Source organism: Onychomys torridus, chromosome 13, assembly GCF_903995425.1.
Source record: "Onychomys torridus chromosome 13, mOncTor1.1, whole genome shotgun sequence".
Classification (NCBI taxonomy): domain Eukaryota; kingdom Metazoa; phylum Chordata; class Mammalia; order Rodentia; family Cricetidae; genus Onychomys; species Onychomys torridus.
In genome coordinates, this window is record NC_050455.1 from 33608889 (window position 1) to 33630965 (window position 22077).

Here is a 22077-nt window from a genome sequence, read left to right on the forward strand (position 1 = left end):
AGATACATTGGCTGGGGATGAGGTGACTCAGTTAGACGCTTATCCCTCCCTCTTTGGACAGCGCAGACTGAGATCTCACAAAGTTGGGTTCTAAAAAACGTTAAATCTGTAAGAAAGCATCTAAGGTCAACTTGCAATGTAAGAATACTATAGCAGCTGGGCGTGGTGGTGCCTACCTCTAACCCAACACTTGGGAGGCAGAGGCAGGTAGATTTCTATAAAGTTAAGTCACCCTGGTCTACAGTAGTGGGCCAGTTAGGGCTACATAATGAGAACCTGTCTCAAAAAGAAAAGGAAAAAATACTATGGTGGACCACCCCAAAATGACATAGTTTAATGCTACTAATGTAATGGGTTCCAAGCAAATCATCCTTCTTAGTGCACAGCCCATGCACATGGTTGCTGATATATCCTGCTCCCGAAATAATTTAGCCCAACAAATATTTATAGGGCTCCTGCTTCTAGCTGATGGCTCAATATGTTTGTATGGCTTTCAGTGGCTAATAGGTATCCAAGAAAACCCATTGCCAAGAAAGGAGTCTGCCCCCTCTTCTCCCCTCCCCCAACCTCAGAAAGCCAAGCGGAGGAGGAGGGAGGCCCACCTTAATGGCCAAGTCGCAGTGCTCGCTGGCTGTGGTGAGCTGCTCGATGTGCCTGTCCACCTCGGCCACTGAGAGACTACAGCTGCTCTTCTTTCTGCCGCAGACCACACTCTCCAGCCCCGTCAGCACCCTCTGCAGTTCTGAGTTCAGGTCACTGCAGTTATCTGAGAGGGAATGAGGACAAAATCCATTAAATAGGCCAACTGGCAACCGACGCTCTCGTTTTTTGTCCTTTTTTCAACCATAAGGGGCTCATTTGGGAGCAATGGACGAACAATGGAGTATGGCATTCCCAAGGTCAACATCATCCAGTCTCATCACGCTGGCTGCGACCTGAGGCTTGCAGCCAATACAGACCTTTCATTGAGGAGTTTTAGACTTTGGCCATTTTCTGGATACCTGCAACCACCCAGAATTCTCTTGCCTTTCAGTCAAAGGCAACCACATGAGTTTTTCAGTATGAGCAAAGCACCCCAGTAGAGACTTCAAACTCTCGTCAAACCTTCTTGTTCTGACCAACACCGATTCTAGAAGTTCAGCAAAGGTCTCATAACTTCTTTGAACAACAACAACAACAAAAAGCATCAGAATGAGCATCGTTGATAGATACTTTGAAAGCTGAGAAACTATTTGTGCCTTCAATAAGCTTCAAGTCTGCCCCTGCTCCTGCCAACTTACATCAGCTGATAATGTTCCACCTACACAATTTAATCCATTTCCTATACTAGGGGAATAACCAACCTCTAACAAATCCCATAGTTCTCCATATAAATGTAAACAATTCCAATCATTTTAACAATCTAGTTACTATTAAACTCCTGGATTTCAGGGTCTGGTCAGGCAAAGAAAATTAATTATAATATGAGTTAGATACATGTTATAAAATAGCTCTCATGTGAACAAAAATCTCTTTAAAAATCAGCAGCCATTCTTCTCCCTTTTGTTCTGGATCCTGTATATTACCAGAGCCTTCAGTTATTGTAGCAAGTTCTGTGTGGAGGATACTACAGTCTCCTCAAGCAAATCCTTCTCCTCAATCCAGCCTGGGTCCTGCATGCAAGAAGCTGGTATCTTCCCAAATTCCCTCTGGTCACAGATTCAATGCACTAACACAGACAACTGTTTTTGCTAAGCTTTTGGAGCATTTCAAGAAGATGCTCTGCATTATGGGAAGCAGATTTCTCAGGACTTTGTAACTACCCTCATTTGGCTGCCCATATCTATTAGTCTCCTAAACCTAGAGAGCAATCCAGCAGGAGGCTTTTATTCTAACTGATTCATGCATGGATTCCATCTTCTCAAAATTGATTCTTCCCATCTCTCCCACCTCTGTGAATAGAACCCGCCATGTAGCCAGCCAGCTACTCAAGTCGACTCTGAGGCAACCTTGATGCCCTTTTGTGTCACATCCTAAGTCCAATCCATCTTATAACTATAACCTCCATAACTCATCTTCTAAAACTCTCTGCTGACACCACTGTGCTCCAAACCACCATTACTTCTCAAGTGTGTCATTCTAATAACTCCACTTCTCACACTGTACTTAAAGAGCCTCTTAAAAGGCAGACTATGATACCTTCCTAGGCCAAACTGTCCAATGGTTTCCCCTACCCCTTACCACTAAACAAAGATCAAACTCCTTACCACAGTTGTTAAAAACTCTGCATATCAGAGACTCATGTCCTCAGCCCAGGCTGCACTATGGAATTCATTGGGGAGCATTTATAAAATGCCAATGTCAGGGCCCCACCCCAGACCAATTAAATCACAATCTCTGGGTGTGGGGCCTAGATACTGGAAATGTTTTCAATTCCTCAGATGGTTCTAATATACGGGCTGGTGAGAATCACTAGCCTGGCCCTCTGATCCTCTGTGCCCTTCCTCCAATTCCTTGTGTTCCTTTTGCTCTTTCCTACTATAGGGCTTCTCTCTATCACTAGAAGATGTCAAATTCTGATCTCTCAGATGTTCCTCTACCTAAGCTCCTTTCCACTTACCATGCAGCTTCCCCACCAAGATCCTCCTATCATGGGGATTCCATCTCCCATCTCTGCCCAGTCCCCATTCCATTGTCCTGTTGGGTTTGCAGCAAACATCACTATCTGATCTGACATGTATGTTCATTATCTTTCCCTTCTAAAAAACACAGGCTTCTATGAAGGAAGGGACTTTGATCCTCCTCATCACTGCATCTCAAAATAGAACAGAGGAGGCAATCAGAAACAATTTTAAAAGAGTAAAAATCAGCACTAACTACGCAGTTTGAGTCAGCAACACAGAGAAACAAGACTTTGTCAGCACTGGGATACTTTACGTAGGCCTTAAGCTTTTCTTCATTATGCACAGGAGATGCTGACAGTGGGGAAGGGGAGGGAGATACACATCACAGTGGTTCACCTGGACAGGAAAAACAGGGGCTTAGAACCAAATCGAAGCAAAGGGGTCCAAGTGTGGAGCAGCCGATTCTGTTGACAGATGGTCCAGTCTCTGAATGACCATTCATGCTCAGGTGCAGGACCCCTGGTATCCAGAGCTGGATGGACACACATTCCCAGATCTGTACATGCTTATCAGTAGGACTAAGAAAAAGAGGAGCTTATCGTCAGCCACTCCACACTTGGCTCACCCAGGTCCACCTGATGGTGTGCCAGTCATGCTGGATGTGTTGGCTAAACAGGTCTCCAGAGTACTCAGGTTCTCAAGGTGGCAGCCAGGCTCTGGGGAACAGAAGGGAGAGCAGGAACAAGGGTTCCGTCAGTATTTCATTCTGTTGTTGGACAGTGGCTGAGCCCTGACCACAGTCTAGAAGCACGGTTCCTTGATGAACAAGAGACTGTTCTCAATTCTGATAGGCTCACAAATGTGCCATGGTCACAGTAAAGTCCTTCTCTCAGGGACCTGCCACCAGCCTGGCAATGTTCCCCTAAGAAGCACCGTGTCACACAGGACAGTCAGAAGAATGGAGGAAGAAGGACATTTAAGTGGGCATATAGAGCCTGACATACTGGTGTGACCTGGAAAGCCCAGCCCTGGAGGTCTTCTTCAGCTAGGTCATGTGTTTGAGGCAGTCTAGAGTGCAAATAAATAAATATACTCAAATTAGTCTGTGTCCCTCTGTTCTAAAGGAGAGCTACAAAGATTTTGGATTTCTTTGTTCATTTGGTCTTAGGAAGGCAAATGTGTACCTGCTAGGTGATGAGTCCCCTACCCCCCAGTCCGTTATTGATATGTACTCCACTAATTATCTACTGACATGCCACTGAACTCTGCCATTGTGCTCCATTTGGAGATGAAGGGACGACAAGGTGGTCAGGCTACCACCAACAGATGTGGGATGTTGGGGTGAGGCACTGTCACCAAGCATCTGCCCTTCACCATCACTCATTTATCAGTACTGCTCCAGACAGGGCAGCTGGCAGCTGGTAGCATATTCTTCCAAATATTCACCCATCATAATTATAAACGTCTTTATTTGGCACAATCCCACCCCAGCCAGAAACTGGACCTTCAATACCAAAAGCTGAGGCAGCTGAATCCTGCGTGAAACAATAGCAACTGTAACATTAAGGTGTTTCAGACAGAGCAGAAGGTCCTTCGGTGAGGTGGCATTCACAAGAAAACAGAAGAAAAGTGAGCCCTCCTCACAGTTCAGCAAGGTGTGTGACACTCACATCTTCAGTCTCATCAGTGAGGTAGGCGAGAAGCCTCTCTCCCAGGACCCATCTAGGCTTAAGGATTCTAGTTCACTCACCCAAGCTATGTGGGGTTGGCAGGAGAGCAAGAACCATGACAGAAGTTTTCTATGGTCAGGGCCATGTTACCAGCTACTGCAACCAGAATAGGGATCTGTGGGCATCTAACAACAAACCTGCACACCGACTTCCTAGTTATAGCCACAAGAGTCAACAGAGGACAAATGAATGGGGAATGTTAACTATGAAAGGACTCTGACAAAGTAAAGGGTCTGTATGCTAATTCCAGGACTCGAATGTGAATAGACTTTAAAAACATTATGTCACTGGGAATAAGATAGGGGCGATGATTCTGCTTTCGTGAGATATTTAGAAGAAGCAAATGCATAGAGACAGAGAGCAGAGTAAAGCCTGGGAAGGGTATCCTGGGCAGTTACTGTTTGATGTGTGCAGGGTTTAGGGAATAAAAAGGATAGTGGTGATGGTCATAAAACTATGGATGCACTTACAACCCCTGAATTGTTCACTTAAATGAGAGAGAGAGAGAGAGAGAGAGAGAGAGAGAGAGAGAGAGAGAGAGAATATGCATTCTTTCACACAGCTTATTCATACCGTTCCTTAAAGGAAAAAAACTCGAGGTTGCTTTTGACAAGTCACTACAAATAACAGCGAGGCGCAGCCAGCCGGACTAGGGCAGACTTTGGAAGCAGATCCAGAACAGCACAGCTGCAGGGGATGGTTTTGTCTGTTTAGCCCTGAGCTCTCTGGCTGCCAGAGAAAGAGTGAATTCGCTCCTGTCAGCCGAGAGGAAGCCTTCTGGTTTCACAAGAGAAACTACGTGTGTTTGGCTATAGAGCTGCGAGAACTTAGGCACCTGGACTTCATATGTATCGTGATGTCATGGGGCCGTGTCTCCCAATCAGCGTCCCACATATGCAGGTCCACAGATTCTTTTTATGCTGACCTTCAATGGGGAGAGTCTCAGAAGAGCTAAGCTCCAATCATCTCAGCGTTTGGCCCTCTGATATTTAATTTTCTGTAACAGTGAAACAGAACATGAAAGAATAAACAGGGCTGACCCCTCTTTGGACTAGAGGGGCCAACCAGGCAGTAACAGCCAACGATGTGTCTATATACCTGGCCAGCTTTGGTGTCTGGAACATTTCTTTCTTTCTTTTTTAAATTTAGAAGTGGGGTTTGATTCATTGTTACCATTCAAGGCTCACTATAATTTATATTTGTATTTATACAGTTTATACAATTTCTTCTTGGAATATTGGGTCTGTAACTGCTAGACCCAGCACAGCAATAACCAGAGCAGTCAACACCTCAGACCTGGTGTGTCCATGGTGCTGAGCGTGCATGGCTGCCCCCCTCTGTTGGGGTCTGAAGCTCCTCCTATATTCTGCTATCTTACCTAAATGTAACTTTCCCTAGACAGATTCTAGTAGCAACTGGAGAACCAACAGCCAGGTTCTATTTTCCTGAGGATCTAGGGTAGGTGTTTTCAACCTGTGGGTCATGATCCTTTAGGGGTCCAAATGTCCCTTTCACAGGGGTCGCCTAAGACCATCAGAAAACACAGATATTTACAGTATGTTCATAACAGTAGCAACATTACAGTTATGAAATGGCAACAAAAGTAATTTTATGGTTGAAAATCATCACAACATGAGGAACTGACTAAAAGGTCGAGCATTAGGGGTGTTGAGAACCACTGATTTAGGGACTTAAGTTTGCTTTGTCACTGTTTAGCGAAGGGCCATGTAGCTTAGAGATCTGACAAGAATGGAAGAGAACATTCATCCTCACCAGCCTTCTCTCCTGGTTAGACACTTCCTACTGTGTGACTATGGCTTCCTTCTCTCTTAGAACCACTGGGAAAATCCTAACCCACATAAATGGGTTCAATGTTAAAAACACTTCCCTAGTCTTCCAAATTTCAAGTAAGACTACTTTCCTTTTCTAACATTAATCTATTCCAAAACATGATTCCAGATTAAGAATGTATACATTTCTGAGGTTCTATATTTGCCTCTCAGTTAGAGTTCAGGTATTTATTTAGTTTAGAAGTACCTTGTTTCTCTTTCCTTTGGGTCTTTTATTAAAGCTTTGCCCTGAAATCCCATTTTCTACGAGGCATCTGATGAGGCATCCCATTTCCCATAATCCCCTGTGCCCTGGAAGCAGAGATAGCTGTCACTCAACAATGTGTTTCTATATGCTCACAATGCTGAGCACGGAGAAGGCAGTTGATAAATAGTGGATGGGTTTAGAGTGTGAAATAAATGAAACACTTGTTTAAGGTCAAGTTTCAAAAGTATAGCGTTTTTTATCACCCACTTGTTAATCAAGCATCATCAAATTTAAGACCTATCAAGTAACTTATTATAAATAGGAAAAGACCTTTAATTAGGATCTCTGAGATGAAAGCTTCCAGTGAGGTAAGAGATATTAGCTACAGTGAACTTTAGGGGGGATAAAAAAATACAGAAGTAGGTGCTGGTATGCTAGGCTAAGAATATGGGGACCCCTTCTATGAGTCTGCATGTTGCCCACATCTCTGTACTGACTGGCTACACACCATGCCTGGTGTAGAGCAATTAAAGTGCATGAAATGGGACTAGGAAAACTGCTTAAAGTGTGAAAGGACATAGGTTCAATCATTAGCACTACACAAAACAAGACAGAACAAAAATAAAGAAGAAAAAATCTGAAGGTTCTCTGAGCATCAATACAAACTTCATATGAAGAGGTGTGATGTGTCATTCTGGGGATGTGACAGTTCCAGTCCTTCCACAGATCTAAAGCTAAAGCCAGGAGGTGATGTTTCCTTGCTGTTGGTCCACAGACAAAACATACAACATAAAAAATGATAGTCTGAATGGCAGAAAGAAGTCTCTGAGAGGAAAGGAGAATGTCCCCAGATACCTGCTTCAGCCCACACTGTCTGTGCCTACTGAAGACAAGAGGACTTACAAGAAGCACATCTGGGCCAGGCGGTGGTGTCACACGCCTTTGATCCCAGCACTTGGGAGGCAGAGCTAGGCGGATCTCTGGGAGTTAGAAGCCAGCCTGGTCTATAAAGCAAGCTCCAGGAAAGGCGCAAAGCTACATGGAGAAAGCCTGTTTCGAAAAACAAAAACAAAAAATGAAAGAAAGAAAGAAAGAAAGAAAGAAAGAAAGAAAGAAAGAAAGAAAGAAAGAAAGAAAGAAAAGGAAAACCAAACAGGAAGCATGTCAACATAGTCTTAAAACAACTCAACATCACCAACAATGGAGCTGACACTAGGGTCTTCTTAAAGATGATAGAAACACATCATCACCCACATATGTTCTTGCAAAAAAAATAAATAACAAAACAAAACAAAAACCTTAACTTCTCATCTAATTAGAAAGCAATCACACCACCCAGAATAAAACAGCATTGCACTAGTTTATAAAGTATCAGCAACTTGTTCTGGATTAAAGGAAGGAGTGCTGAGAGACATCTTCAGCAAATACAGCCTGTGAGTCTTGACTGGATCTGGATTAAACAACAAAAGACCCTCATGTGACAGCTGGGGAAATCTAAATAAGGGCTAACACCCCTTGGTGGTTAATCAAGACTAAGAGTTCATGGGCATTCATCTGACCATTTTTGTTAGGTTTGAAGTCTCTCAAAAGAAAATGTTGGGGAGTAGGGTATGGCAACATCCTTAACAAGAGAGCTGAAATAGTGTAGATACTTGAAGGTCTGGATTCAATACAGAATCACCACAAAGATCCCCCTTTTGACATAGGGCAAGGCCCTGGCAAGTGTCTCTGTCACAGGCGAAGGGGCATAACACAGGCACATCCAAGCCAGGGGTCCTGAGGACAGCAAGCTATCCCTACCCATGCAATGTCTCAGTTCCGTGTTTCTTTTCTCAGTGAAAAGGAGGCTGTATCTTCACTCTGTTTCAGCAATATTTTTCTAGCCTGAAATTTGTTTTCATAGTCACTGACGTCTCTATAGATTTCTGACAGTTTGTTTCTGTGAAACAGCAAATGTGGTTGTAAATATGAAGGCATAAAGATCATCAAACATCAGCTGCATGCAGCTTCCCTCCACAGTGGGCCAGCCCAACTGTTCTAGGTGTCTCTTCTAGGTCCCTCCTCTGCCATAGATTATGTTTATCCCCAACCTCTGGTATGAAAACATAGGCAATACCTCCTGGAAAGCAAGACTCTGGTGATGTATACATGAAAGATGGCTCCAATTCACATTTCACTGTTTTACATAAGAACCAACTACCTAAATAGCATAGCTGAAAAGTAACATAACCCCCAGCATTGCAGAGGGTGTGCGTGTGGTAGGGGGTGGACCTTTGGGGTAGCAAGAGGTAAAGTTTTGGCAATCTGAAAGGTAAGTCTTTTGGACCTGCCTTCTGGAGTAACTCAGGTCTAAGAAGTAACTCTGAAGACCCGAACACACGTTCAGAGATGAATGGCAGCCCCTCCACCCTCACTATGCCTGCAAGGTCCTCTGCCATGGTCACAAGTCCCTGTGCTGGTCTATAATCCTATCCATCTACTCCCATGCCAAGACAGCCCAAAGAGTCCTTTCTCAGCACTGACCATCCATGGAAGCTCCAGAGCCCTACTCAAAGAGTGTGTGTGTGTGTGTGTGTGTGTGTGTGTGTGTGTGTGTGTGTGTATTTAAACACACACAAGCTCTATCAAGCAAGCATCAGCAATATAAAATACTTTCTTAGAGCAATCTTACTTCCCATCATGGCTAGTGGAGCCTGGATTTTGTTTCCAGTACAGACTAAACAGGCTTTCACAGCCTGGTCTGGTTTTAAGGCAAAATATGTCATGAGTTTCAACCAAGGAAAACATAAATCAACCTTAGGAGATGTGGTCTGTTTCGAAAACAAAGAATGCTTATTATAATAAAAGAGGAATTCATAATCTCAACAACAGTGGGAGCTGGTCCTGAGTAAACTCTGAAGATCAGTCCCTTCCCATTCTACTCATTCACATCCACATCTCTTCGGGAGGCTGGAAATTTGCTGACCAGTAGCGTGTGAGAAAAACACAGCACACTGAAGCAGGAGTGATAGCCTTTCCTGTTTTCAACTGTATTCATCACAAGGAAAAGTCTAGAAAGATTTCTGGGAGCCACTTCAGTTACTCAGCCCTGCTAACATTTATACACACTTCCATTTTATTTTTATTGTACATGTACGGATGTTTTGCTTTGCTTGTATGTCTGTGTACCACAGTGCATGCCTGGTACCTGCAGAGGTCAGAAGAGGGTCTTGGATCCCCTGGAAGTGGAGTTACAGACGGTTGTGAGCCAGCATGTGGGTAAAAAATCAAACTCACGTCCCTTAAAAGAACAAAGAATAACAAATGCTCTTAACTTCTGAACCAACTCTCCAGTCCCTTATACACAGTTCTTAACTGACCAGGTTCTAGTCTCTGGAGGAAAGGTCACCTTGGGAAGGCTTCCACTGAATCCGTGTTCAAAGCCATGCTTAAGACTTGAACCACAGAGTGAGCCTCACTGCAAACCTCCTGGGAGAAATTAAGTTGCTCAAAATAATTAAAAAGAAGAAGATGTGGCAGGTAAGATTCAATCTTGTTACACCAACTAATCAGACTGCAGCTGAAGTCCAGCCTAGCACTGCCGTCCTGCGAGCCGGTTTCTCAAAGCTTCCAAGCAAGTTACAGACTGACCTCATTGCTGAGAGAAGACAGGCAACCCAGCCACCCCAGGAAACATGGTTCTCCAGAGTGGCCTTATGGTTGTAAAGGCCGCTTTTGGGAAAGTCCTTGTGCTGGCCCCTGCACCTTGACACTTTCCAACATTTTTTTTTTCTTTTCTGAAGCCATTAGGCCTCATGAGCCAGTCAGCCAGCCAGCCGGCCAGGAAAATCTGACTTTTACATTCAACACATTTCAGGGTTGCAGTCATGCCAAAAAGCCAGGTTTCGTGTGTAAAAATTCCTCTTTGGCTGGCCTCCAAAAATGACTCCCACTGAGGGAAACCACTGGTCAATCACAGCAGCAAGCAAGGTTTCCTGTGTGAGCAGCGATGAATTCCAGGCATGTATCCATCTCCTACTAGAACTCAAAAGAGCTCTCTAGATCCTAACCCAGAACAGCCCTCACTAGCCACACAAGGTCAACCTGATCGGAGACATTGTTTTGCGGCAATGGCTCCAGCGTGGCTCACTAGTTCCATTACTGAAGCCAGTAGAAGACCCTGCTGGAGGGAATACCACTCTGACACGTAGGATGCCCTGAGCCTGTATGTGTATGCGCACGCGTGCGCGCACATGCACACACACACACACACACACACACACACACACACACACACACACACACACGTGCTCCTTCCTGTGACCACACCAGGCGTGGTGTGATCTGGCCTGGGAGCGATGCTCCCCATCCGGAGATCTCCTTCAATTACAAATGGAGCACAGTCAGGCCAGGTGCTCGTGATTACACAGCTGCTCCCATAATTCCCCCATCAGCACTGGAGACCTCAAAGGACGGACAGCAGGAAGCTACAACAGCAACTGCAGGCATTGAACTGTCCAAAGAAGCACGCAGGAGCAGAGCCATCTACGGAGACCCTGTAACAACAAAAGCACCTCTCAGCTTGGACAAGAGGCTTGCCTTCCTGGCACTCTTTTCTCCTTGCGCCTCCTTCCAAGCTGAGCGCCAATCACAAGGGGTGGATGTAAGATACGGACACCAAGCCTATTATGATCCAAGCACATATGCTGCTATATCCGTCTGCGAATTCCAGTGTGTTACTAGATACAGAAAAGGAAAATTCTACACGATGATTCCTACCTGGTTCTGTTGAGTCACCTTTACTTTCAAAACAACCGTGTGACAGGGTTTGAAAGGAAGTAATAGAATTTGCTTTCAAGTGCACTGTGCTGGGGAATGCTCTCCTTTACTCTGTGGCTGGGCTAAGCCAAAGTCAAAGTTGCTTGTGTCGTTCTCCGGTCCTAGGACAGTGCTCAAGAGCCATTGTCCAGAAGGGGCAGCCAGGCTCTGACAAGGTGATTGCAAAGAAAAAAAAGGAAAGGAACGGGAAGGGAAGGGAAGGGAAGGGAAGGGAAGGGAAGGGAAGGGAAGGGAAGGGAAGGGAAGGGAAGGGAAGGGAAGAGAGGAAAGGAAAGGAAAGGAAAGGAAAGGAAAGGAAAGGAAAGGAAAGGAAAGGAAAGGAAAGGAAAGGAAAGGAAAGGAAAGGAAAGGAAAGGAAAGGAAAGGAAAAAAGGGGGTTTTGGATAGGGTAAACATATGACTTACTGTTATTGTTTTTGTAAACTAGCAAAAAAAGAAAGAAAAGGAAAGAAAAAGAAAAAAACAAAACCCTGCAGCAAAGTGCATCTAAAACCCAGCTTAAGAAACCTCTGGGTTGCTAATGCAGGTTCACAAATATAGAAACCATAATGAAATGGATGCTTTTTAATGATTTCCTATAATGGTGTTTATATATGGAAGCTTTTTACCCTATTGAAGCAATTTAATTGGAAAATGGCAAAGGAATAAGAGGCAGGCAGCCAGTTCCAATCAACAAACAGGCTGACTATACTCTGCGCTGCAGTATAAGGAGCTCTGCCAAGTTGTCCTGTAAGTGCCTGCCTTCTTCGAGGACCCAAAAGAGAACCCTCTCATACCTGACGCCTCCTTAACCTCACCACTCCCATTCAGTCTTCAAGTATCCACTCAGCCATGGCTTCTGGGAAGTTTCCTTGCAGGCCCCCAACTTGGAGGTCCTGACCCCACTGTGGGTCTCTTCTACCGAACCATCCACATCCTCCAAAGACTTGTGACAATGGATTGTGTTCACTGCTACTCCGATATTTGATGTGTCCTTGGGCATCATTAGATTGGCGCAAAAGGTCGTCAGAATGCTGGCACTATGCAACCTGCATTCTTGTGTGAGACAACGACTGGCAATATGCAAGGAAATAAAAGCAAACAGCCTTTCCCCAGACAGTGCCAGGTGCTAGCAAGGGGGTGACAGCATGAGGAGTGATACTGAAGACTCGAGAGGGGAACCCCAGAATACAGGAGAAAGTTGCATGTATGTGCGTTGTAGCCAGGAGCACTCCAGGAGAAGAGACGGCTCCCACACACCCGGGAAGGCAGGATCTGGTCAGGTTGGAGGAACTGGAAGAGACGGGGACTGTGATCAGGGATGGGAGACAAACAGAGAGCAGAGAAGGAGTCTGGTGGAAGGAGTTCCAGGCATCAGGGGACCCCCATGGTGAGGAGTCTGGATGTCAGCCCAGGTTTAAGAGATCTGAACATGGGGGTACAGCCATCAGATGGCAGAACCTGCCTTTCAGCCCCAGGACTTAAGAGAGCACACAGTGAGTTTGTAAGATGACTAAAGACTCCTCTGGGTAAGCAGGGAAGGCATGCTGGCATTGGCAGAGGCCATGCCCCTACAGAGCTGGGTACTGCCAGGAAAGATTCTGCTAGTACAATTAACATACATTTCCAAGTGAGGTACAGGATGGAAGAAAGAATTCGAGATGAATGATGAGGGACAATGGAGATGCCTCACCGTGCAGACAGACAGCTGTGAGCTCCTGCCTTGGGGAATCAGTGTGACAGATGCTATGTCATGTCAGGCGCTCTGAGGCGTCCCCCAGGAGAGAAGCCCACTGAAGTAGGTTTCTGCCTGCATTTCCCAAACTTAATTATGTGACTTTGTCAGACGATGGGTCATCTATTAATTTCATAAAATACAATTTGAGACAAACAAATGTAGGGGTGAGTGTAGGGCTGGTCCTCTGCAGTTACAGAGATACCGTTGGCTGTTTGAATTTGTTTGGCTGCCTATGGCTGTAGCTGGAATAGGAAGCTGCTGAGTCTAGACAATTGCAATGCTGATATGAACTTAGCAATGTGAGACTTTTGCCTAAGGGTTGGCCGGTAGCAGACAGCTGTGTGTGTTACAACGTCAAGTCTGGACCCTGGGTTCAGATGTATTTGCAGGAGACAGCCTGAGCACAAAGCAAAGACCTGAACCCAGACTTCAGACTTTATCTTCCAACTACTAAGCAAGCCTGAAGCAGTATTGTCATTCTTGTGCACACTGTTGCGTATCTTGTCTCACTTAGAGTACACCTATCAATGACTGATGCAGCTAAATCCACCTTATGTCCTCTCCTCATTTCAGACTGCTGACCACTAATTCCCCATCAGATCGCACCTCCACGGTACACCTGACCAACATCTTTGACAGACAGGCCAATGGCTTCATCATTCATTCCAATGGGATCTTTTAAAGTATGCCCACAAGCCAGGCCCTAGACTAGGAGATGAAACACCATACAACTACCTAACAGAGTTTAGTGGGATAGTCAGGTGAATAGCAATATGATCTAGGATTTTAATATTCTATAAGAAGGAAAAAATACTGTATCAACAAAGTCAGCAGAGGCACTCATACACTCTGAGGTTTTCTGAAAATGCTCATTTACCCTGAAACTAATGGAAAGGAGCACCCCTCCCTCAGCCTCCTGCTGAGTGCTGCTAGCAGCTAGGGCCTGAAAGGCTCAGGCGCCAGCTAACTTGACTTATGTAAACATCAACTTCTGCTGTGTTGGTCACAACTTGATGTCTCCTTAAAAGTTTTCTGCATCCCAGACACTCTGCTTGACTTCTTAATCTCAATATCTACTGTATTCTTAAGTATCTCTAACTCGGGTATCTCAAGATACCTCCAATTCATGCCCAACAAAAAGCAAATGATCTCCACCTGATTCTATCATTTCCTCCTGCAAAATAGAAAAAAAAAAAATCTGAAAATAAATCACTTGGTCCTTCCCACCATGTTCCAACATTGATGAATGGCTTCACCGCCCATGCACTCACACACCAGAATCTTATGAGACATCCACACTCATATCTCTGTTTTTATCCTGAGTCCAGTTTGTGGTAGATTGAAAGAAAATGGTCCCCAAAGGCAGTGGCACTATTAGGAGGTGTGTCCTTGCTGAAGTAGGTGTGGTCTTGTTGGATGAAATGTGTCACTGTAGAGATGGGCTTTGAGGTCTCATATATGCTCAGGCCACACCCAGTCAGTTCACTTCCTGTTGCCTGCAAGTCAAACTGTAGGACACTTGGCTATTTTTCCAGTTCCATGGCTACTGGCACACCACCAGGTCCTTCCATGATGATAATGGACTGAACCTCTGAACTGTACACCTCTGAATTAAATGTTTTCCTTTGTAAGAATTGCTATGGTCATAGTGTTTCTTCACAGCAATAGAAACCCTAAGACATCGTCCTTGAGCAATTTTTTCCTAATTCTTACCTTTTCTATAGGCACCTTCTCTTTCACGTCTCAACTGTCAGTATCTAATTCCTAACAACAATTTGGCCTGTCTAGACCTTTCTAATGGTTTCTTTTTGTTGGTTTGGTTTGGTTTGGATTTTTGAGACAGGGTTTCTCTGGACCTTTGGAGCCCTTCCTGAAACTCACTCTGTAGCCTAGGCTGACCTTGAACTCACAGACATCCGCCTGCCTTTCTAATGGTTTCTTGACTAGTTTCTCTAACACACTCTTGATTTATGGATTTGCTTTCCACACTATAGAGAGATTTACAATGCAATTGATCATCTCATTTATCCCCACATCATTAAATCTTTTAGCAGCTTCTTATCCTTTTGAGTAAAGATTCAAACATGTTCTACAAGACTCTGAATGACCTGGCTCCTCCCTACCTCTCCAGCCTTCATCCTCACATCACAACAATTCTTCACCTTCTTGAATATATTCCCTATCCTCATTAAACACCCTCACTTCCTCTTTAACCTGCTTAATTGACCCAGATTCTCTGGATCATAGGTCACATGCTACTTCCTAGAACAAGGATTTTGACTAAATCAGGTTTCTTTGGCATTCTCTTGGTACCATAATTCATGATGTTATAGCATTTATATGGATGTATAATTAAACATATGTGCAATAGTCAATTTAAAAAAGTCAATTGCTTTCCAACTCAATTTCTAGTTCCATGAAAACTCAACTTATTTCTCATCCTTCTCCTGGCTCTATCTCCAAAGACATGGAATGTTTCACTCTTCTGACTTCACACCCATTCAATCACAGAGCTCACTTTGGCCCAGACAACTTCAAATACTCAACTTCAGTCTGTCTCAGGAATCCAACAGGCATTCCAAAGCAAACCAATGGTTTACAACATTTCAACTCTGACTTTCATGCTATTTGGCAGAGAATAAACAACGTTCATAAAACAACAATATCACCCTACTGCTTTCCTACTTCCATTTCTAAAGGGCTTTAGAATCTAATTCCAAAACCCAACAATAGGCCATGAATGACCTGCAGTTTAAAATACTGTGCATCAGATATTTCCACTCAGCTATTTCTCTACTAGTTCAAACATAATATTAACTATTTCCCAATTTGTTTCTCAATCAAACTTCTCACTAAGAAATACAATCATCCTCTTAGTCATTTGGATCAATGTGCTGAAGACATTTTAGATTCCTCCTACTCACACCACAGTTGCTAAAACCCTCTTGGCTTCTTCTACTGCAAAGCTCTGCCACCCATTCCATCCTTTCTACTCCCACTCTCCAGCTCTGAAGGAACTGTAAGTAGGAACACTGCAACTGTCTTTTAACACAGTTTCCTACTCCTAGAATTTTCAAACAGGAGTGACACACATTTGAATCATATGCCCATCAAAGAAGGATGCTAACTCAGCTCTCTAGTTCACTGTGGCTAATAGGGTAGTCAACAAAGGATTAAAACGAATGTGTTTTCATCCACTCACCAAACTCCTTGAATAATTAAATTTTAAACCAGGCTGCCTTGTGTTTCTAAGATTCCTTTTGCAACCCAGAAGCCAAAAGCCTGTTTGGCAGGAGGCCTGGGAAGACTCACCCATGTCAGCAGTGACCATAGTCGACTGGTTTTCAGGGATGGACACAGAGGTCTGGTCTTGGTCCATGCTTCTGGAGTCTTCATTGACCTCTTGTTGACTCTGGCTGAGTTCTGACCGCAGTTCTGAGTATTCATCTTCCTCCCTGCAAAAAAAGGAGTCAGACACCAATGAGAGAGGATGTACAGCTAGTCCTTGGAAAATATACTTTGTAAGGAAGAAACAAGACATTCCAAAAGAAAACAGTGTTCTTGTCCAGGTGGCAAGCCCTGGGAATCCTTTCAGGACACACAGATGGTCATATCAAAAATGGTATAGTATGTGAAACTTCAATGTTTCTTGTACTTCCACAGTTATGTCCAACAACAAGACTTATGCATCAGCCTATGAGAAACATTTCACTTCAAGGATTTCCTGAAGAGGTTAGAACTCTTCATCCCCCTGAAATTATGAGGTAATAGAGAACAAAGTCTACTAACATTGAGGCCACAGTGAATAAAACAATGAAGAATATGATAAACTTCAAATTACACACCCTCAAATGGAGGGCCCCAATGGGGACTTCCTTTCTAGAACTTGACATAGGGACGTGATAAGTTGGAGCTACTGAGAAGCTTCCTATGTCCAGCTCAAACTAGACCTGTCAGTGGATAGATTGGCATATCTAAGAAATACCTCGCTTATATTCCAAAAGAGAATTACCCCAAAAGAGAAGAGTGAGAAGTATTGGTAATCATGTCAGAGGAACAGCAGGTGGCAATGGAAGTTCAAGGTGTCAGCCACCAGGAGGCGAATCCCAGATGGGTGAATCTCCAGTAGGCAAGGCCATGAGACAACAAACAGACTCCAGAATGTCTTCTGCTTCTGCTGTGCCTTTACAAGTTTGCTGCTGCCATCTTTCTCTAGTATCTGGCATGGTGTGAATGGGTGTGGGGAGATCCCCACTGCCTATAATGTAGTATGTTTATCTCATGGAAACATCCCATTCTACTGGGCATTTTTACCTGTGGATTATTATGAAGATGATTTCTTCCTAAGCTGTACTGTCTAATTGATAATAGTAATGTTAGTTTAAACAGAGTTTTGATGATAAAAAATAAAACAAGTAAGTGTCACACAGCTAGAACACATGAGTTTCTATTGAGGAGCTGTATAGACTGTACTTTATGTTAATGCTTAAGAAAAACAACTGAGTCCCAGTAGGCCAGCTAGTTTAAATTCTTTTAATTTTTTTTTTTTTGTTTTGTTTTGTTTTGTTTTGTTTTTCGAGACAGGGTTTCTCTGTGTAGCTTTGACACCTTCCCTGGAACTTACTCTGTAGCCCAGGCTGGCCTCAAACTCACAGAGATCCGCCTACCTCTGCCTCCCAAGTGCTGGGATTAAAGCTGTGTGCCACCACCACCCTGCAATTCTTTTAATCTTAACGTTGGGAGATGTGTTCACAGGTTGTGGAGTGCATCATAGCTGAAACAAAGCTTTAAAAATAACTTAAAGTTAGACTATGATGTTTTTAATAAATAGCTTTGAGGTGGAAAACCCAAGAAGATAATCTAAAGTTTCAGAAAGACACATAGTTGAGTGTGGAACTCTTTAAGGTCAAGGAACAAGAACAAAGTAGCCCAATTATCATTAGCTGACATACTTTCCTTGCTAGGACTGGTTGATAACCAAAGGTGATGATAAATTCCTTTGTATTAATTTTTGCCCTCAATCTCCTGATATAAAAAACTATTGATGAGTGGGTATGCACCCTAAAGATTTAAAATAGAGCTGACTGTTCTTCATGTATAAAAGTTTAGGTTTGTGATTCCTTTAAGATTCCTGATAAGATTACCTTTCAACATAAGTAATAAAGTGATTGGTCCTTTCTTTGTAACTGCAAAATGCAGCCTGCCAGTAAAAGAGTACCTTGCTTGCTTACACTGTTAATCTATAACAAGTGGCTTGGGTATGAATGTATGTGGGTTTTTGGGACAACTTGTTTTTCACCTGTAATATGTAAAATGTTTAATCATGTAAGAGATGTGGAAAACACTGCTGTTTTGTTACTGGTATTCATTGTAATCATTCACTTGAAAAATAGAATCTAGTCACAATGTAATTTTTACATTGCTTGAAAGATTTTGTTGGGGTATATAAGCTGTAAGGGAAAGAATAAAAAGCAGGAGAAGGAAAACATCAAGAGAGATAGAAGGGACATTCCTGGATAGAGATAAGAAAAGAGAATATAGAATACAGAATCAGAATACAGGAGAAATATAGAGAAATCAAGAGTGTGTGAGTGTCTTTCCCCCTTACTCCCTCAGATAAAAAAGTCACTGTAGCCAACTCCATGAATTTCCCTTTGAGCCCTACATTGCTGGAGGCTGACCCCCTCACACACACACACACACACACACACACACACACACACACACACACACACCAGGCACTGGTAGAAAAGGATGCATTGAAGGAGAAATTCCATCCCAGGATCCTTTTCCCTTGATTTTCAACTTGCATTTACAGATGGAAAACAATACAGAAACATGGCTGCTTCACTCCCGTGTGTTCACCCTATCTTGTCTAGCCCTTCATGGTTAGTTAACCTCTGAGTTATGCTATTAGCAAACAGGAAAGCTTCTAAATGGAATGTGCATCTCAAAGTGCCTGCCTCCTCAGCTCCTCCATATACCATCACCACATACACCACACATGCCATACCCAGACATAGAGCAAAGAACAGAACTCTCTTGGAAGCATCAACCCAAAGACTACATCATTAGGGGATTTCATTGTGGGTATAGAAAGCTCACTAGTATCTAGTGAGGGAGAAGTCATCAATGAAGAAAGCTTAGAAGAAAAGAAATTCTCCTCCTAACACTCAGTTTAAGCTGTCAGCAATCAGTGAAAGAATGGAGGACATAAAGTCTACAGTCCTAGGTTTTGAGTAGACCAAGATGGTGAGAGGCTTGGGAAAGAGGCAACTGGAGAGATAAATCTACATATCAGATAATTGTGAATATCTCTCTAAAGTTCTTTGGTGTTTTAAAAAACGCATTTTTTTTCTTAAGGGATTTATCTGTTTTTCATAAATGACCTCTGCTGTATAAGGGGTATATGAAAACAACTCAGTAAACTAGGAAGACTTTCAACAGTCAGCTGCAAAACCTTTATAAAATAAGGATTAGAACAGGAGTAAATGTAAAAATAAATACACGTTAATAAGCTATGACTGTTAATTATTTAGACATCTACAAAACTCACCAATAATTAGGTTTAGGCAAGAAAACAATTAAAGGTTTCCTTCTTATCAGTCACCTTTGCTCTAAAGGTTAATTGTTTGTGAGCGATCATCAGCTCTTCTTTTAGTCAGCATCTAAAATTGGCCTGGCAGAGTCTGAACACAGTTCCTGCCAAAACTGCTTTATACCAAATTACTTCCAGGGATTAGTAGGAATAACTTCATAAAGGAGTGGGTAAGGAGAGGGTGTGAGAAAGAAAACATGAGGATAGAAATATCCCCTCTGGGGTGAGTGGGAAGGAGAATGATATCATATTTGTAATGTCACCTGGGACTAGAGGGTTTTCATGTCATAAAAATGCAAACTAAGGATTCCATTCAAGTCATTGGAACACCAAAATGAACCCAGAGCTCACCAGCAAATGCAGCCATCAGGTATATTAGTGACCACATTCAGTTTTTCTTTTTTCTTTTCTTTTTTTTTCCATAATGGTGCTGCGATCCAAACTCAGTCATCAGGATTGTACAGTGAGTGCTTTTACCCACTCAGCTACCTTCCTGCTCCCTAAACAGTAACCCTTAATCTTGTGGCAGATTATTTCTTTGAGGTAGAGAAGTTTCCTCCTTTAAATCCATTGTTAACTCTAGGGATAAAAAATACGAGCAAATTCCCCAAAGTGATCGTGTTTAGCCACAAAAATGAAAGTTTAGATAAACTGGTCATCTGTGGAGTGGATGGTTCCTAAAATGGAATTACCAAGTCTCAAGTGTTTGTCCTTGGGGTGCAAAGGATCATGTCATAGGGTTCTAAATGTCCACAGCTCTGTGCACTCAGAAGCATCTGCGAAGTGCTTCAAAAGACTGTGTTTAGACTTGTAATCATTAACACTCACTTCCAGCTGTATCATTAAATAAAACAAAGTCTCCTAGGGCGGTAGGCTCTAGAACATGTGCACACACAGCCACATGATAATCACCAGTGGCAGAAAAATCACTATGGAAGACCCCTAAAGACCAGAAGAACCAGAATCGATATTTTAAAAATAGGATATCCAAAACTTGAGCATGTGGCATGACTTACACATTATGTAACTACTTTGCAGCCTAATTCCTTAGTTTAGAACCAATGAAATAATCTTACATTGTGGCTTAAGGACTTGATTTTTCTTGCTTTTTAAAGAGTCGTCTTGCTTAAGGGTAAAATTATTTAGTCATAAAAGGGAAATGCTGACAAAAGTGTAGTTCTCTTGTGCTCTAGACTTGCAGCTGGAGTTTCTATGCACTCAAGAATGCTGTGAGATATGACATTACAAACTAACTTTATGCACATCCATCACTTCCATGAAGTTGAAACAAACTGGAAGATGGCCTGGGCAGTTGCTCATTGGCTTTGGTGGCTGTCATTCAGTTGTAGTTATTAAACCCATCCCACTTGAGCTGATAGGTTTTCCAGTTTTTTAATTGATTCACATGCTATCTTTCTTACAATGAAAGGCAGACCTTCCTGAAATGGCTGATGTAGGAAAGAAATGTATTCCTCTGAATTCTCTTAAAAGAATCTATTGCAGGAGGTAGGTGTTGGGGTAAAGTGTGGCTTTCTGGACCTTTGTCTCTTATTTCCCATACAGCAGAGAGGAAGACAAAGCTTGTCTATGAGCTTTCAGGTGAGCAACTGAACAAAAGAAATATTCTTCTATAGATACAATATTTCTTTCTTTCTTCCTTTCTTTCTTTTCTTTCTTTCTTTTTTTAGTTTTTTGAAACAAGGTTTTTCTGTGTAGCCCTAGCTGTCCTGGAACTAGCTCTGGAGACCAGGCTGGTCTTGAACTCACAGAGATCCACCTACCTTTGAAGGTGTGTGCCACCACCGTCCAGAACAATATTCCATTCTTATCTTAAGATTGGATATAAGAGCCACAAAGAAGGACTTACAGGTACTTGGCAGGGCTTATGTACAGCACACAGGAAGACATGGGGAGAGAAACAGAATCTTTCTGGGGTTTATTTTACTTTTTAAGCTGTCGATTAATTGAAAACAACATGTTTTATGAGGGGTAAAGATAAAGAGGTCTTGATCCCTCTTTGAGATGAAGCATGTGGTTGCCATGTGGGCTGAATGATCAGGAAGAAAATCAGGGTTCTCACACAGCCCTGAAATCCTAGAGGGCAGATGACATAGCAGGAGCCAGATGCATCAGACACTGCCTTGCTCCTGAGGGAGGGGCCTCCTGCTGAGAGGTTCAGGGCAGATGCAAAAATCACGGAGATAAGGGCTTGGTGGTTTGGGGTGCTGCTGGTCAAGATGTAAGGTACCAGCTAGAGAGACCCATCGTGTGACCCAAGGTTGAGGACAGAACTCCTAGAGGAGGGCAAGGTTCAGGGCATGCAGGGTTCTCTATGGTAAAGGAGACCATCCATAAGGAATAGAGACTCCTGTGCCAAAGCTATAGAAAGGGAGCCAAAACAAGAAAGGCCATTTAGATATTTCCATTAGAAAGTCAAGAGTCGCTGAGCATGGTGAGGCACACCTGTAATACCCATCCAGGAGAGGTCAAAATAATGGGATCTTAAACTGGAGGCCAGCTGTTAGTGTTTGTGTTAGTGGGCCTGTAGAAGGTAAGCAGATGAGCAAAGCAGGA

General features: G+C 43.2%; 1 protein-coding gene across 2 annotated transcripts in view; it reads right to left on the reverse strand.

Annotated features, from left to right (window-relative positions):
* The window catches only part of Mcc (MCC regulator of WNT signaling pathway), a 376902-nt gene that overhangs the window by 59981 nt on the left and 294844 nt on the right, over positions 1-22077 (reverse strand). For both annotated transcript variants that reach the window (XM_036204583.1, XM_036204584.1), the window contains 2 exons: positions 16218-16360; positions 603-766 (listed from right to left, as the gene is read on the reverse strand). In XM_036204583.1, the coding sequence (XP_036060476.1) occupies positions 603-766; positions 16218-16360 (307 nt within the window). The remainder of the gene's footprint in view (positions 1-602; positions 767-16217; positions 16361-22077) is intronic.